The 15,654-nt window shown below is 37.2% G+C and overlaps 1 protein-coding gene across 2 annotated transcripts in view; it reads right to left on the minus strand.

Annotated features, from left to right (window-relative positions):
* Nucleotides 1-776: 776 nt before the first annotated feature.
* Nucleotides 777-15,654, minus strand: part of gtdc1 (glycosyltransferase-like domain containing 1) — a 44,491-nt gene continuing 29,613 nt past the window's right edge. For both annotated transcript variants that reach the window (XM_079426987.1, XM_079426986.1), the window contains exons 5-11: nt 15,321-15,416; nt 15,063-15,188; nt 8,788-8,897; nt 7,854-7,998; nt 4,423-4,493; nt 4,021-4,112; nt 777-3,086 (exon numbers count right to left, since the gene is read on the minus strand). In XM_079426987.1, coding sequence (XP_079283113.1) covers nt 2,982-3,086; nt 4,021-4,112; nt 4,423-4,493; nt 7,854-7,998; nt 8,788-8,897; nt 15,063-15,188; nt 15,321-15,416 — 745 coding nt within the window. In that variant the 3' untranslated portion in view covers nt 777-2,981. The remainder of the gene's footprint in view (nt 3,087-4,020; nt 4,113-4,422; nt 4,494-7,853; nt 7,999-8,787; nt 8,898-15,062; nt 15,189-15,320; nt 15,417-15,654) is intronic.

The raw sequence follows: 15,654 nt of genomic DNA on the forward strand, positions 1-15,654 counted from the left end.
GAACAAACAGCAACAAATCATCGGGTCTGCTAACCATTGTGACCAGTGTGAAGAGCTCTATTGACGCCATGTGGTCAGTGGGCGAGGGGCGCACAAAGCCGTATGAAACTACGGCCTTCATGTTTTCTCTACGTAAGCCAAGACGTTCCACTTCTAATGATTTCATGTAATAACTGGAGACCACTGCGCTTTTCCGAACCCCGACAAACTCCCACACACCCCACCCCCACACTTTGTTTTCCCATCCTTCTTGGCAGAGCTTCATGGAAACGAGCGTCTTTGTAAGTCCACAAAAAAAAAAAAAAGAAACAGAAAAAGAAACGCAAGAAAGGGCCCAAAAGTAAATGACAGCATAACAATACAGTGTCCCTGTGAGATGCCTGCCATGTTCTAACCACCAGGCCCCATTAAAAAGAGCCTGGGCTCCAACAGAACATGGCAGCATATTGATAGCATATGACTGAGTCACATGAGGACAACTATGTCTATCTCTCGCGCTTATCCGTTCCTCCGGTCTTCCTTTAAGATCAGGGATCAGGGCAATGTTATAGAACTCAAGAGTGAAACGATGAGACGTATTCTACCTGTTAGTTCAGCCAGGACCTCTTTCTCATCCTGTGCTCAGAAATAAACTAATTATAAAATCTCACAACCGTACTGTATGACCACACGAGTAGTACATACTTCCCCCTTGGTAATGGTATAATTGGACAGCGTGCCACAACATGAGCTGGTGTGAAAAAAAAGACTAAAATAAATAAAGCAGCACGCAAAGAGAAAATAAAAGCTTTTTTTTTATGTACAGTCCACTCCTAACAAATCATTTACAAACCCTTTAGAGTACTTTCCTTGCTTTAGCAAGTCAATTATTAAAAATAAAATAGCAATAATAAAGGAATATTTATTCTGACAACTGTAGAATAAAAAAATCTAATTCTAAATTACTCAGAAATGGATAATGAACAAGAATTTCAATCTAGTGTAATTTACCCAATATAATGTGATAGAGATAAAATAAAATAAAAAATAATAAAAAGTTACCCTCTTGACTTAGGTTGAACTAACATTTTAAAACATTAAAATAAATGCATATGAAAAAATAAATCCTTCCTAATTTGGTGACAACCATGCTCAAACTGTACTGTGACCAGTAAATTTAGCTCAAGTCAGAATTTGAGGGTTCTCATTAAAGTGACATTTCCATTTTCCATTTCCTAAATCCTTTTGCTGGTTTCAGAGGAGGCTGTGATGATTCTGTGCCGTTTCATTTGCAGTGAGTTGCTGCTCTAAATTCTGTTCTGGTTACAGCAATGAACTTGGAAATGACAGAGAATGCTAAAAGCAATCTTACCTTCACTTCCAAGTATTTAATAATTGAGACACCATTATCTGATAAAGGTCTAAATAGCATATTTAAAATCAAAGCTGACCTTAAACAGATGAGCATACCTGATGTTGTATCAGATCAAATTTACTTTAGTGATTCCCCTGTCAGATATTAAAATATCTACAAATGTAGTCATATAATGTGAATGGCAGCTCTCCAAGCTCTGTGCTACTCCAGTGGGACACCAAACATGAACTGGAGGGGAAAAAATAAGAGGACCGCACAAGTCTCAATACCATTTGTTTTGCCATCGAATTCGGCCAGCATTAAATTAGCTTCATATCCCTAGAACACCATCAGTGAGAAAACAGCAACAGGCCAATGAAATGGTTTAATGTGCACTGAGTTTTATAGAGGTTGCTATTAACTTTTAATATGTGGGGTGACATTTTGAGCCGAAACAGCAGGTTATAGGCTTTATGGCGTCATTAGGTCCTGACCTCAGGTCGGCCCGGAGTAGATGACAAATTCATCTGACATTGCCGGATAAGGTGGAAACAGGTCAATCGCATCCATAAATAACACAAGGATGAACAAAAAGAGGCAAATCATAAGCGATAATGCTTTGATAACTCACACTAATTATCATACGGCACACAAAAGTATCTCACTGACCCCCTAAAATACGAAATACATTACATATGGAGGTAGGATATTAGGACTATTTTTCTATGAGCTGTAAAGGAAGCACTGCTACTTAATGAGGAGTAATGAGACTAATTTTGGACGCGTGCGAGGAGATGGCAATGTGATTATATTTGAGCCTTTAATTTGAATCCTCTGTCCGGCGCACCTGAATAATCGATGCATCTGAAATAATAACGTCAGAAAGTCAGCTTTATTGAGAGAATGTCTGATAATAAAGGAGGAATCCTTCAATAACTCTTGCAATAAAAGTCCGACCTCTTTTAATAACACGTATGTTGGCAGGCCTGAAGTGGGCCGTGTGATTGTGGCATTGCTGTGATGTGAAAGCAGACACTTACATCTTTATGGAAAATCTGACAGGCCATATAGTTTGCCCAGATTTTACATTTTGCAAAAACATAAATAGCTAGTTACCATGCCCCCTTAATTATGCAGTGGGTTCCCGGCTGCAACGTACAGCCAGATCTCCAACGCAAGGAAAATAAAAGAACCATATTTAGATTGAACCACAGTCCTGGGGAAGCCTTGCATCAACCTTTACTGAGCCTCGGGGGACTTTGTCACAACCTGGCAACCTCAGGTGGAGCGAGAGCCCACAACGTTTCAAGCCGCAACTTGGCTGCCGCTCTGTCGGAGTGGGAACCGAAGACTCCAGAATTCCAGGCTGGAGTCCTCCGGCACAAAGGATAAAAATGGATATGAACCGAAATATGAGGTGGGCCCGCCTAGGCGCAACACGAAAGCGGTTTCAGGTTTTTTGATTGTTTATTTTTACTTTGTTCTTTTTTTCCATTAACCACAAATATAAAGTTGCTTTTTTTCTGGCATGAGAACATTAAAATCACATATACATGTTTTTCTTAAATAATAGCAAAGAGGTAGAGAGGATCATAAACTCTCTTTCACAACGAGGCTGGAGTTGAAATCATTATGTATTTCTTGGGGGTCATGTCATGACGTGCTCCTCTGTTAACATCCTGTCACTGTCGGCTCCCAGGAGAGATCTGAAACTGTCCCCCAGAGTGTCCCAGGAGAAAGCGTGGAGGTCCACCTAGGAAAAAGAGAGTCAGAGAGTAAAGGGGAAAGAGATTGAAAAAGCAGAGAACAGTGTAAGTGCATGACAGAATTGGAATTCTATTGTTTTATGATTAGTTGAGCAGTGGCTCTCAAAAGGATTTGCTTCAGGATGGAAAGTTTAATAATTGAATATTTTTTCCACCAAAAAAAAAAAGAATCAACAACAGCTTTAAATCAAACATTTAAATGCATTTATTAATTATTATTATTATATGTATTGTGTATGTATATTTAATGTAGCCTGTTTTATATATATATATATATATATATTTTTTTTTTTGCATTAAAACTTCTATATGTGGCAAATTTGTAGAAAAATACAGTGGATGTATGACCTTTGACCTCAACAACAAAATAATTAGTATATTCACTATTGACTACGACATTTCTCTCAATAAATTCCTAATTTGCTGCTTATTAATAATTAGAAAGGTAGTTGTTAAGTTTAGGTATTGGGTAGGATTAGGGATGTAGAATAAGGTCATGTAGAATAAGGCATTAATATGTGCTTAATTAGTACTAATAAATGGCTAATATTCTAGTAATAAGCAACTAGCTGAGACCCTAAAATAAAGAGTTACCGCATTTTTTTTTTCTTTTAGTATTTAGCTAACGTGCATGATTATAGAGTTGAATATTTGTGTGTAGCACTATCAGACTTACGACGCACCAATTAATGGAACCTCTACAATGGAATAAAGACTGAGCTTAACTGATTTGTAGAACATCTTCATAGCACAGAAGAATTTAGGCTACATTTTTCGATTTTTTATTACTAATCATGTATTAGCATCATGGATGAATGTTTATTCACAGCATTTTATGACTAAAAAGCACTAAACACGTTAGAATTCTCTGTAGGAGTCTTTGCGGTTGATTTGATTCCCAGCAAAGTGAACATTGTTTACCTGAGTAACATGATGTCTGACTAATTGCGGACGCTTACAGAAGTCTTGTAGTCTTTTATACAGCTGTTCAGGTGTTGAATACAGATATGTTGCTACAAGAGGAAAATACATATTTGATAAGTCAGAAACCTCAAAGAGCAGATGAGATCGCAGGCATTTTCAGCATTAAAAATTCAGCTGACACCATGCTGCGTGATGCTGTACATTATTGAACTGTGGTTATATTTACTTATTTATATACAAATGCCAGAATGGTTTATGGCAAATTCTTCGATTGTGCTTTAAGATGAATAAGTCATTATATACAGAAGTTGAACATAGCAGCTTTGCCTGTGACAATAAATCTTCTTTTGCATATGAAATTGAGCTAGGCAAATCATGAAAATGAAAGAATTTTTTTACCAGGGAATATTTCAGGATAGACCAAAGCCTTCGGACACAGAGGGTAACAACCACAATGGACCGCCTCTAACCTGAAAGAGAAGATTTATGTAATTTAAGATTCAGTTCCATAGTGCATCGGGACTGTATTGACCAAATGCCTTGAAATAACAGCACCATGGAAGTTCAAAAGAGTTGCCATTACTGAAGAAAGCCATTGTAACTGGCTGAGGGTAGGTTATTTTTCCAACCTATCACCCGCCGTATGAAGCGGCACCTTTTACTACACCTTGATCAATATCAACCATTACACAGAGCAGATCAAAGCATTTCAAATCATTTTACTAATTCAAATACCTAATGAACTCTTGTTATGCTACCTCATAACTATGGCATAGTTTTACACACTATCTCATGCTTTTAGTTCATCAAATAGTTCAATCTAGGGCAAACTTTGCTCCCAACTGATTCAACTCATTTGAACCCCTATTGCTGGCAGTGGAAATGACCGGCTGTTTAAATATTTTGTAGAATGAGTATTAATATTTAATGAGTCTATCCATCTCTCCCTTCACCATCAGATCCTCATCTCATTTCCCATGCTAAAACCATGCATATTTTAATATCCGATTAGCCCTCTGCCATTCACGGCTGAAATTTCAAAATTCTGACTGAGCAATGGGACAAATCTCCTCGAACAATCCTGTGGATTTGGGAAACGTGTCAGAATCACAAAGTTGCATTTCAAAGTGGTTTGTATTGTTACATATTTAATGGTCGCTCATAGAATGCTAAACTTTCAGATCTGTAACATAGGAAAACAAAGCACACATTTTTCTTTAATAATTTTTTTTTTGAGTGCATGAATCATGGATCAAGCAGTTTTGGTTGGACAACATATCTGACCTCACATGCTTTCTTGCATTTGTCTGCACCTTTGTTTAAATGTTTCCAATATATATATATGTGATAAGTCTTAATTAATTTTTAAAATGCCATGTTAAGTTAAAATTAGTTCAACTTTTAAAAACAGATTTTGATAGCCCTGAATAGTCTAGCCATCAACAGCCAACAGATGCATGCTAAAAAAAGTCCATTGCATTTACTATTCGTGCAAAAGCAATAAAACATCCACTTTTATTCCCATCTCTTTATTCCAACAAATTATAAACCAGCTGGAAGAAAACCAAACCAGAAAGAACACATCACCTATAATTTCTCTACAAAGGAAAAAGCAAAAGAAAAGCACAACAGTCACCGTCCTTGAGCAAACACTAGAAAGTGAAGGTTTAGTGTAGTATTACCTACTCTGCAACGTCAACATCCCCTTCCCTGATCAAATTCACAGTGAACACAGTAAATCAAAGTCGCTCGGCTGGAGTCTATGACAGCCCGTCGTATGAAACTGATTAAGGTCAGTTCCATGTCAATGCAGTTAATGTGTGAGCGTGCAAATGCTTATCAGGCTTTTCATCTCAAATATAATTAGGCGATCATTCTGCTTGGCTGCCTTACTGTTTTTCTGGAGGGCACGGATGGGCGTCTGCTGACAATTAATCAGATTAGGCTAATTTCCACAATAACGAGGACAGAACACAGTGGAGAAAAGTCCCCTTGCGTGGCGCAGAGTTGACCAATGAGATGCAAGGACTGATCGGCAAAAGCATTTGAGCAGGTGATTCGAGTTCCGAGGTCTTGCAGCCTCTTTCTCATGTCATCAGTCCTTTGTAGCAAAATTGATTTAGAAAGTTGGATGTTTCTCCAACTCCAGGCACTTTTATGTCCCAGGGGCTGATTTTTATTAAAACGAACAGATTTTAACTAATTTTCTTTTTTGTTGTATAAAGGCCACATTAAAACATGTCTCAGAAACTTTTTATCATGTCTTCATCAGTTATTCTTTAGATTTTTCAAACGTATTATGTAAAGATTTTATTGTTTTACCCTTGTCCCAGACTTATATTAAAACCTATCATAAAATTAATCCAATTATTTAATGTAATAAATCTAATACACTATTTCATTGCACACAATTTCAAATCAAGCTGTAATTAAAGCTGTTCAACATTGCAATTGTATGTATTTATGATATATAATAAACTAATAGCTAATAGCTCAACTTCAGTTTTGCGATGCTACGAGAATACTTTTTTTTGCGCAAAGAAAACAAAAATAATTTACTCAACCGTTCTTCTCCCCCGAGTTAAGAATGTCTATGGAGTGTCAGATAGCTCTCCGATTTCATCAAAAACATCTTAATTTGCGTTTCGAAGATGAACGAAGATCTTACGGGTTTGGAACGACATGAGGGTGAGTAATTAATTACAGAATTTCCATTTTGAGGTGAACTAACCCTTTAATGGATCTAGAATAGTCATGCAGTATAAGTGTTTTTTAAGTACAAATAAAAGGCCAATATGCTAGTAATATGCATCCTAATAAACAACTAGTTAATAGTGAATAGTGTTTCCTAATCTAAAGTGTTTTCATTACATACATAAAAAAGACAATTCTCTAACTATTGTATGCTCATAGTTAAGGAACATCATAGCCTTAATTACTAAAATTAGATGTTTTTTGGAAGTTAACCATTAGTAAGAAAAGCCGACAGCAGGTGTTTGATCAATATTTGAACACACACATTGCCTGAGGACCTAAACGTAAAACACACACAGCTGAGGAGTCTCCTTATTCCTCCTCTTCACTGGACTTTGATCTAATGAAAGCGAGAACAACCTCAGCCGTATGTAGTAAGAGTCCCAGAGGGAGCGCGAGTCTAAACCGTTACTTCACAAAGCAAAGCATGCTTCCATCCAATCGATATCACGTCCCAGAAAATTCATCAATGCTGTCATCTAATAGGATGTATATATTTAGTGTACAGAACAAGGATGACTGAATTCCCCAGTGTAGAACGAGCCCCTGCTAGTGCACTTCAAGGGATCAGTGCTACCTTGGCTCTGGGCATTATCAAACAAACTCTTCAAAAGTCAAGCACAGGTGACTGAAGATATTGATCCGGGCAATGCTGAACACATCAAGGGTGGTGCTTTCAAAGGTCCCTCCAAAACCCATGCAGTACCCTCCTGACAGTGAAACACCCCCCAGATAGAAAGGACAGGCCTCTGGGATTAAAAGCAACCTTTCAATTACGCCATGAACTTTTTTGGGGGCCTGTTTGGGCTTTGGAGATTTACATGCTCAAGGTAATCCTCACGTTAAAATGTGACATGATGGAAAAGACTTTCTGCATCCACATTACGAAACAAACAGAAGTTACTATGAAATCTGTGCTAATGTACTAATACGAATGAGTAAAACTGACACGTTATTTTTCGAAATGTAATAAAAATGGCAAACAACACTTCTGCTAATAGACATAAATAAACCATTGTGGTGCCTTTCTGTTTGGAGAGAACATATTTCTGTGACAGACAGCAGATGAAACTCACATTGCTACTCCGAAAAACTCGTGCTTGGCCGTGGAAACGACGACATCTGCTTGGCACAGCGCTTTGAGGTAATCTTCCTTGCTGGGCATGAAACCCCAGTGCTGGATGTGGTCAACCAACTGTTCTTTGGCTTCTGAAAAGATGTCTATAGTGGGAAGGAACAGAGAAAGGGACAGAAGCCTCAATATCGATGTGTAGCAATTAGCGGAGAGAGGGATGTTTAAAGTTTTGGTCATATTTTGCGAGGAGATAAAATAAGCAAGGTCATCATAAATTTGGACATAAAACAGAGAAGGGCACAAATAATCAATAATGCGATTCTATTAGCAAAATCAAAATAGATTAAAACTGTTTCAGTGTGATTGCCTTCCGAGCAATCGTAAACATAATTTCATAACATGAGCAACCTTTACGATCTGTTTATTTCTTTTGGTCCTGCAGCTGTTTATACCGCAATAAAAGTTTGCATCTCAATATAAGAGATTGTGTTTCCTGTAAGTCTAGCTTTGGCAGCGCTAGAGTGTGTGGCCACATAAATGAAATGAACACAACGCCATAAATACTCAAGACTGTCCGAAAGATATTAAAACATAATTGTCCACTAATGGTTCGTGTATTTTGCCAATGAAAATGTTGCCTGTGTGCAATAAAAAGATGATCTTTGAACCTAAAGCTGTGTACTTAACAAATTTGTTTCAAAGTTAAACATGTAATTACATTTGTGCATGACATCAGAGGTGTCACACTACTAAATCATTCTATAAAAAAAGTAGGAACAGAAAGGTAAGTAAATAAATAAACAAGCAGATTCTGGTGAAGTATATGGCTAACTAACTGGAACATTTTGTCTGAAAGAACTGGTGTATAAAAGCAATATCACATTATAATTGTTTAAATTTATCCCCGTCTCTAATCCCCACAGCACATGATGTACCTGGAACGTCAGCGAAGGTCTCTCCCAGGACAGAAACTTCAAAGCTCAGCTGTCGCTCTTTGAGTTTTAGTAAGGTCTGGAAGAACAGCTGTGGGTCTTTGTCATGTTCCCTTTAGCCAGAGAGAGAGACACATCAGAAACAAAACACTATTTCACATTTGGAAACAATAACTTAATTACAAAGTAATTAGCAGCAGGAAAGTAACAAAAATATTACCAAAAGAGAGTTCAAAAATAAAGTGTAGAAAATAAAAACCACTACCCGTCATATTTAACATTTAATTATATAGCTTAGTTAAAAATAAAATAAAAACAGATTTATTTTTTTTTTTTTACATACTGTAAGACATGTCTAGGTTTAGGTTTATGAATAATTTAAGTGTAAATGGAAGCATCCTTAGCTGTTTCTTGAAGGTTGTCTTGAAGGAGCTCAACAAATAAAACAATTTTAATATGAAGCTGAATAGAGATAGTTTTGTTTAGTAAGCAGTGTTGCCAAGTCTGCGTTTTTTCCATGGAATTGGGCTACTTTTACACTTGATGCAGGCTGTTTGAGGGTTAAAGGTATCTCTGCCCCCTCAGAAAGCCATTGTGATGAAGGGGACCCCGGATGGAGAGGAAAACCATGGGGGAAAAAATAGGCTAGTTTTGTTTCACAGACCTGGCAACCCTGTTAATTAAGTGAATTTTAGCTTTAACAAAAAGTAAAACAAGTATCTTTATTTAACTAATGTTTTCATTTTTGCAACCAAATAATATCCACACAGATTTTGTTGCAGATTATTATTTTTTACCACACATATTATTATTATTTTTTTTAATGACCTTCAACTTTTGTACGTTTAGCCATATGTTCAGATGTTATTGTGGAAATAATACAAAACATACTGAGAAAAGGTAAAAAAAATCTGTGATGTGATAAAACAAACTGATGACATTTCAGTGTTTGACATTTTCAATTTTGATTTCTCAGAAACGTTTATACAAATGGAAACACTAATACAATTATTTCGATTTGAGGTGTATGGTAAGAGTTCTGAAAGTTCCTCTTCTAATCCCAGCTCGTATACCTTAATTACACATCTGAAGCTGAAGCCACATGTTCTGTCACTGTGATCCAGCCAGCCCGCTGATTGCTGGTGTGCTTCCATTAAAGTTCTGAGTCTAGCCAAGAGATCTGGTGAGCAGCTTCACAGCGATCACTGGCAATGCTTCATTACTTCAAAAATAGTTCACTCTGAAGTCTGAAGTGTGCCTTTAAATCCAAAGCACACTTTACAGGTTTTAATAAGATTAAATTAGGAGTACTTCAAAGAATGTTTTATTAAATGCTATTTTAATTTTATTTTATACTATGAGAAGCTCAGTAAGTATTCTTTCCCAGTCATATGTATAAAATAAAATAAAAATGTGTTTGGTTGATTGTTAACTGAGTTTCATGGTTATTTTAGGTTTTGATAAAGTGTGCCTAAAATGTTAGGGCAGAAATAACACACTTTCCATCAACTGACAATCTTTCTATTAAAAAAGTAATACTTTTCATCCACTGCGAGACACAGCCCCAATTTTATTCTGCAGTCAAACAGACTAGCATAGCTAACCTACATGCTAACAACACATCTGATGAAGAAGCTTCCCTCTGAATACAACGACCCTCAATGCATGGGTTTGAAATCGTTCTCTTTGGCCCAAACTGTGCGCCTGAAGTCTTTTCAAAACCCTGACAGTCGAGTGGTGATCCATGCAGCTCATCCTCTTGATAAAGCGGAGGTATGTTACCGAACAACAGACTTACAGAGCTCATACACGCCGCACAAAAGAGGCTTTGACAAATCTCTGAGCTCGTCAGCACTGCCGTTCTGTATACTGTCTGAGAAAGAGCTCTCTTCACAAAAATGACGATGTTGAAGGTCAAAAACAATTACCGGGGCAGAAGCACTTTGACAAAAGACACCTCCCACTTGGGTGGAATCTCCTTAGATGAGGTATTAGTGAGGGCTTATTTCCTCTCATTTCCGGTTCTTTTATGTTGCCTTTTCCCCCATGGCTTGATGTTGATTCCCTCATTAATTTTGCAGCCTCTTTGATTCGCTACATTGTGGATGTGATTGCTACCTCCTCTGGACTAAGACTGGTTGACCTGCGGGGAGGTGACATGGCGACTGCAGGGATGCCTATTACCCGGCCTGTCAGTCTAGTAACTATAACAGCCTTCATGTGGCCGTGATGCCTTCTTTCCTACTGACAGCATAGCGGAGGGTTAATTAATATGTCAGTTATGTTATGCAGGGATTGCTGGGGCTCAACTTGCCTCTCAAGTTAAAACTGGAAGAGAGGAGACCCGAACAAACGCACGTAAACATGAGTTCACTGACATGCACTCAGCATTAATGCAGATTAATAAACATAAAACACAAACATATTAGTGATTAATTATTAGATGCTTTCTAGGAGCTACACTTAAGGAGCATTTTAAATGCAGATGTTAATATAGATGATCGATGGCAAACTTACAGATGACCCAAATAAAGTTTGGGGAGATAATACTGCTATTATGGGGAAAACAATCAGAAAAACAATTCAAATTTAACTTTCTAAATGTATTTACTTTATTATAAAATATGTGTTAAACATATTATATAGCTATTTAAAAAATGCTATTTAAAAATAAAGCTATTTAAAAAACACTACCATTCAAAAGTTTTAGGGTCTGTAAAAGCAGCTTCACTGGCAATGCTTCATTTAGAAAGAAGTCTCTTGAGGCTGTATCAAAAATACAGTAAAACAGTAATACTGTGAAATATTTAAAATAACTTTTCTGTTTTAATATATTTTGAAATTGTATTCCTGTAATGACAAAAAAAGCTAACATGCTGATTTGGTGCTCAAGCTGTGATTTTTTAACTTTTTTCAGGATTCTTCAAAAGTTCAAAATATTGAAATATAATTTTGTAACATTATACATTTCTTTATCACTTTCGATTTTTGACAATTTAATGCATCCTTGCTTATTAAAAATAATTTATTTCCAAAAAAAAAAAAGAATAATCCAATAATAATTGAAATCAAATCCTAAATTTTTGATTGGTAGTGTAAATGTCCAAAAGTTTTTTTCTTACCCTTTGACCTCTGAGTGCAATGAGACAGAAACCAAATAAAACAAATACGAAAAAAAGGGTTCTGCAGGGACCCTGCGAATCCTCATTAGCAGTCATCCGGTACCACTTAAAAGAATATGATCCTCTCATTTAGACAGCTATGATTAAATATTCCCCTTTAAGTCGCACCCATGAGGTGCATGTTTTAAAATTCAAACTCTATTTACTGCAAAAGCATGACGTTAAAGGATTCAAATCAGAAGGAAGCGAAAGGGCTAATTAATGGAGCTCTTGAAAGCCCAGGATTCGGTTATCTGGGGATTGATTAGGGTCAGCTGAAAATAGCAGAGGTAAAGCCTCCGGTAAAACAAGACAAAACAAACCATGACCGTGTCGATCGTTCTCGCCCCTCCTCCACAGGGAGGGGTGTGAGCTGAGGTCCTAATAAGGGACTACCTATACATGAATGGATGTGAAAATGTATGGGCTGATGTCGTTGATTACATTCTGATCGCCAGTAAACAACGATTTTCCATTCCTCTACTCTAACATGACCCTGATTCATTAGTTTTAATTGTGTGCAAGCATCAAAAGTCAAATATTTTCGTAAATTCTGCCTTCGCTCGCAAGTCGGGTTTAAATCCTTTGTGCCGTTTTCAAGATTCCAACATATCATGTCCTTCCCTCTCTAATGGGGGTCTCGGCAGCACGGCTCTGGCGATGAGCAGGGCACAGGAGGAGTTGTGGAACCAGTCACGATGCTTGCCAGCACAGCGTGGTGATGCGTCAGTGCCTGCGTCTTTTTTACTTGGTCATTAGTGTCCGCTGCACAGTCTGGGAGGAACGAGAGATGCACAAATATGTCTGGATTTCGAGACAAGCCACAGAAGTGAAAAAAAAAAAAACATTGCATAATTGCGGAGAATGATCGCCTGAAAGACAAAGGTCCAGCAGAGAGAAAGCCCATGCCGGGCCATGTGACTGTCTCTGATGGCGTACTAATAGTCACTGTCTTCTCTGCATTTTTTTTTTTTTAATGAAAGAACAAGGTTGCCCTCTTAGCTCTTAGGTAAATGGGCTTTTCGGAAGCAAATTTAAGCCCTCATCACATGCACCTGCAAACAGCTGCCCTCTTTGACCATACGCCCCGGTCAACGCCTGCAATAAAACAGTCCTGTAATCCAACGGATGAAGACCTATCCAGGCCACATGGAGATTAACAATCTGCAACCAGTGATGATGACAAAAAGAGAGGCTGGGGGAAAAAAAAAAAGGAAAAAGGATGAAATGGGACACACTGTCAGAGATAATCCAAACCCCTTTTTCCAGCAGCTCTCGCCCTGTGTAAATCCCAATTTAACTCGGACCAAAGCCAACGTTTACGAGGCACGGATGTTAACAGCGCTAATCCATCTGTGTTTTGCTCAGTTTTGAAGAGATTACACAATGGCCGCTTTTGTTACTGATACAAGAGTAGGTGAATGACAGATACATAACACAAACAAACATCACAAAATCCCTGTGCCAGCATTAAACTTCGACACCTGTGGTCTTTTCGGTTGTTAATCTGATTTATGGGTGTTTTTTGGTAAGGAAACATGTCATCGCTGCCAAGAGATGAGCAAAGAGTCATGGGAGAAATATGTGGCTTGAGTAACAGTTACTTTTTTCCTTTTTTTCTCAGCCCATGGCAGATGAGGTAGAGACACAATGCTGTTTGGTTTCCACTCATGCCAAGAGGAGGTCTAATATATGGGGAGTGGAAGATATTTAAACTTCAACAAAAACCACAGAGCAATCCTGCGGGCAATAAAATACCCCCCCCCCCCCCCATTGGTCGCTGTGAACAAAAGTCAGTGACACAGCCATTTTCTCCTGTTGCCGTCTCTGCAGTTGAGGTTCTGTTCAAACTTTTTTTGAAAGGAATCAAACACCGATGTCACTAATAATATTCTAACAGTGGCATTCGCCAAGACTGAATTTGGGAAACAATGAGCTGATGCTGAAATATATTACACAAGCATCCAGGGGGTCGGTGGACCCGTTACATGCTTAGGACTGCTTCGAACCAGTGGTCTATCTATGCATGTTGTACCAAAACAAGCATGTTATCCATTTTCCATGCCTCTGCTGTACTGTCAAACAATACCCTGGACAGCCCAAAGCAAATAACTCACAGAATGGTAGTTGTATACAGGTTTATGTTTGAGACGCTTTCTTGGTGCACATGTTTGAAGTCTGCTGAGAAACAAGGTCCTCAAATTACATTTCTGTGAGAGTGCATTGTTTAGTGGGAACAGTAAAAGTAAAAAAAAAAAAAAAAAAAAAAAAAAAAAACTATGGATCAAAATTTATTTCTGCATGAAAATGATCAACAGTCATCTAGAATTTCTTTTCTAGAATTCTGCTGTTTCTACAATTGTATGATATAGTGTCACTTCAACTATAGGCACTTTTATGTTGGATTGATGGATTGATTTTTATTAAAACAAACAGGACGTTTTTCTGTTATATATATATATATATATTTTTTTTTTTTCTGTTAAATATCACTTAAAAAAGAAATTTTATGATGCCTTATGATCCCTTTTCAGATGCATTTTATTGTTATACACTTATCTCAGATTTCCAATCTTACAAAAGTTAATGGAAAAATAATATTTTAAACTGTGATTTATAAACAAAGAGAGAAATAATTATAAAACAATTGAAATATTTACTGTGTGAAATTTATGAAATTGTTTTTTAAACAAATTCATAAAAGTCTGAAATCTGTGTGTATTCAAGTATGAAAAAATGCAAGATATGAAATTAGCCTTAGCATAACAAAGTGTCATCCATTTTATGCCAAAAACGTTCTTTCATTCAACCACAGAATGTTATCAAACTCAAATGATGTGGGAGCATTATACACACACACATATACACATATATATACACATACATATATATGTTTGTGTGTGAGAGTGTGTATATATATATATATATATATATATATATATATATATATATACATACATATACATATATATATACACACACACACACACACACTCACATATATACAAAGTCCACATATATATTGCAAGTCCACAAGATCTAAAGAAAAAAAAATAAAGATAATGAAAAGAACGAGTGAAATATTAAAAGTATTTAATGTTATCATGAAGGTCCTACCAGCGATGTGGCCATACTATGTGGAGCGGCTGAAGATTCCTCCTCTCATAGCCACACGGACGAGACACAGGCTGAATCTGCAACGTCTCCTCAGGTGGCTCCGAGTCTATTGTGAGCTCTGGACAACTGCAGGGGTTTATTATAATGTCATTAGTTAAGCCTCCATCATGTACTCATGGTCACTTTTGTCATCATTTCTCAAGAAGCAATCTTGGCCATTTTGTTGCATAAATAGCCTTCAGTGCTACAGTGCATTACCTTGGAGCTGATCTTTGAACGTGGCTTTGAGTAGCCGGAGTGTGGATATCATCACACCGCACTGAATGCCGGAGACGTTTGTGTGCAGGGAGGAATCTGAGGACGAAAGGGAAAAAGCCCTATAAAACAACATCAGAGAAACTATGGAAAAACTATTTAACAAAAAAAACGCACACTATGACTGTAAACACATTCCTAATTCAAAGATGTTTTTCCTCGAACCTTCGTTGATTTCTATAATGAAAAACAACATAAGCAGCAAATAATTCATAGGCAACACCAGTCAGAACATTACATGTCTGAGCAAAATAAACAAAAAAGGTAACTAAAACCA

This window comes from Barbus barbus (genome assembly GCF_936440315.1).
Source record: "Barbus barbus genome assembly, chromosome: 10".
Classification (NCBI taxonomy): Eukaryota; Metazoa; Chordata; class Actinopteri; order Cypriniformes; family Cyprinidae; genus Barbus; species Barbus barbus.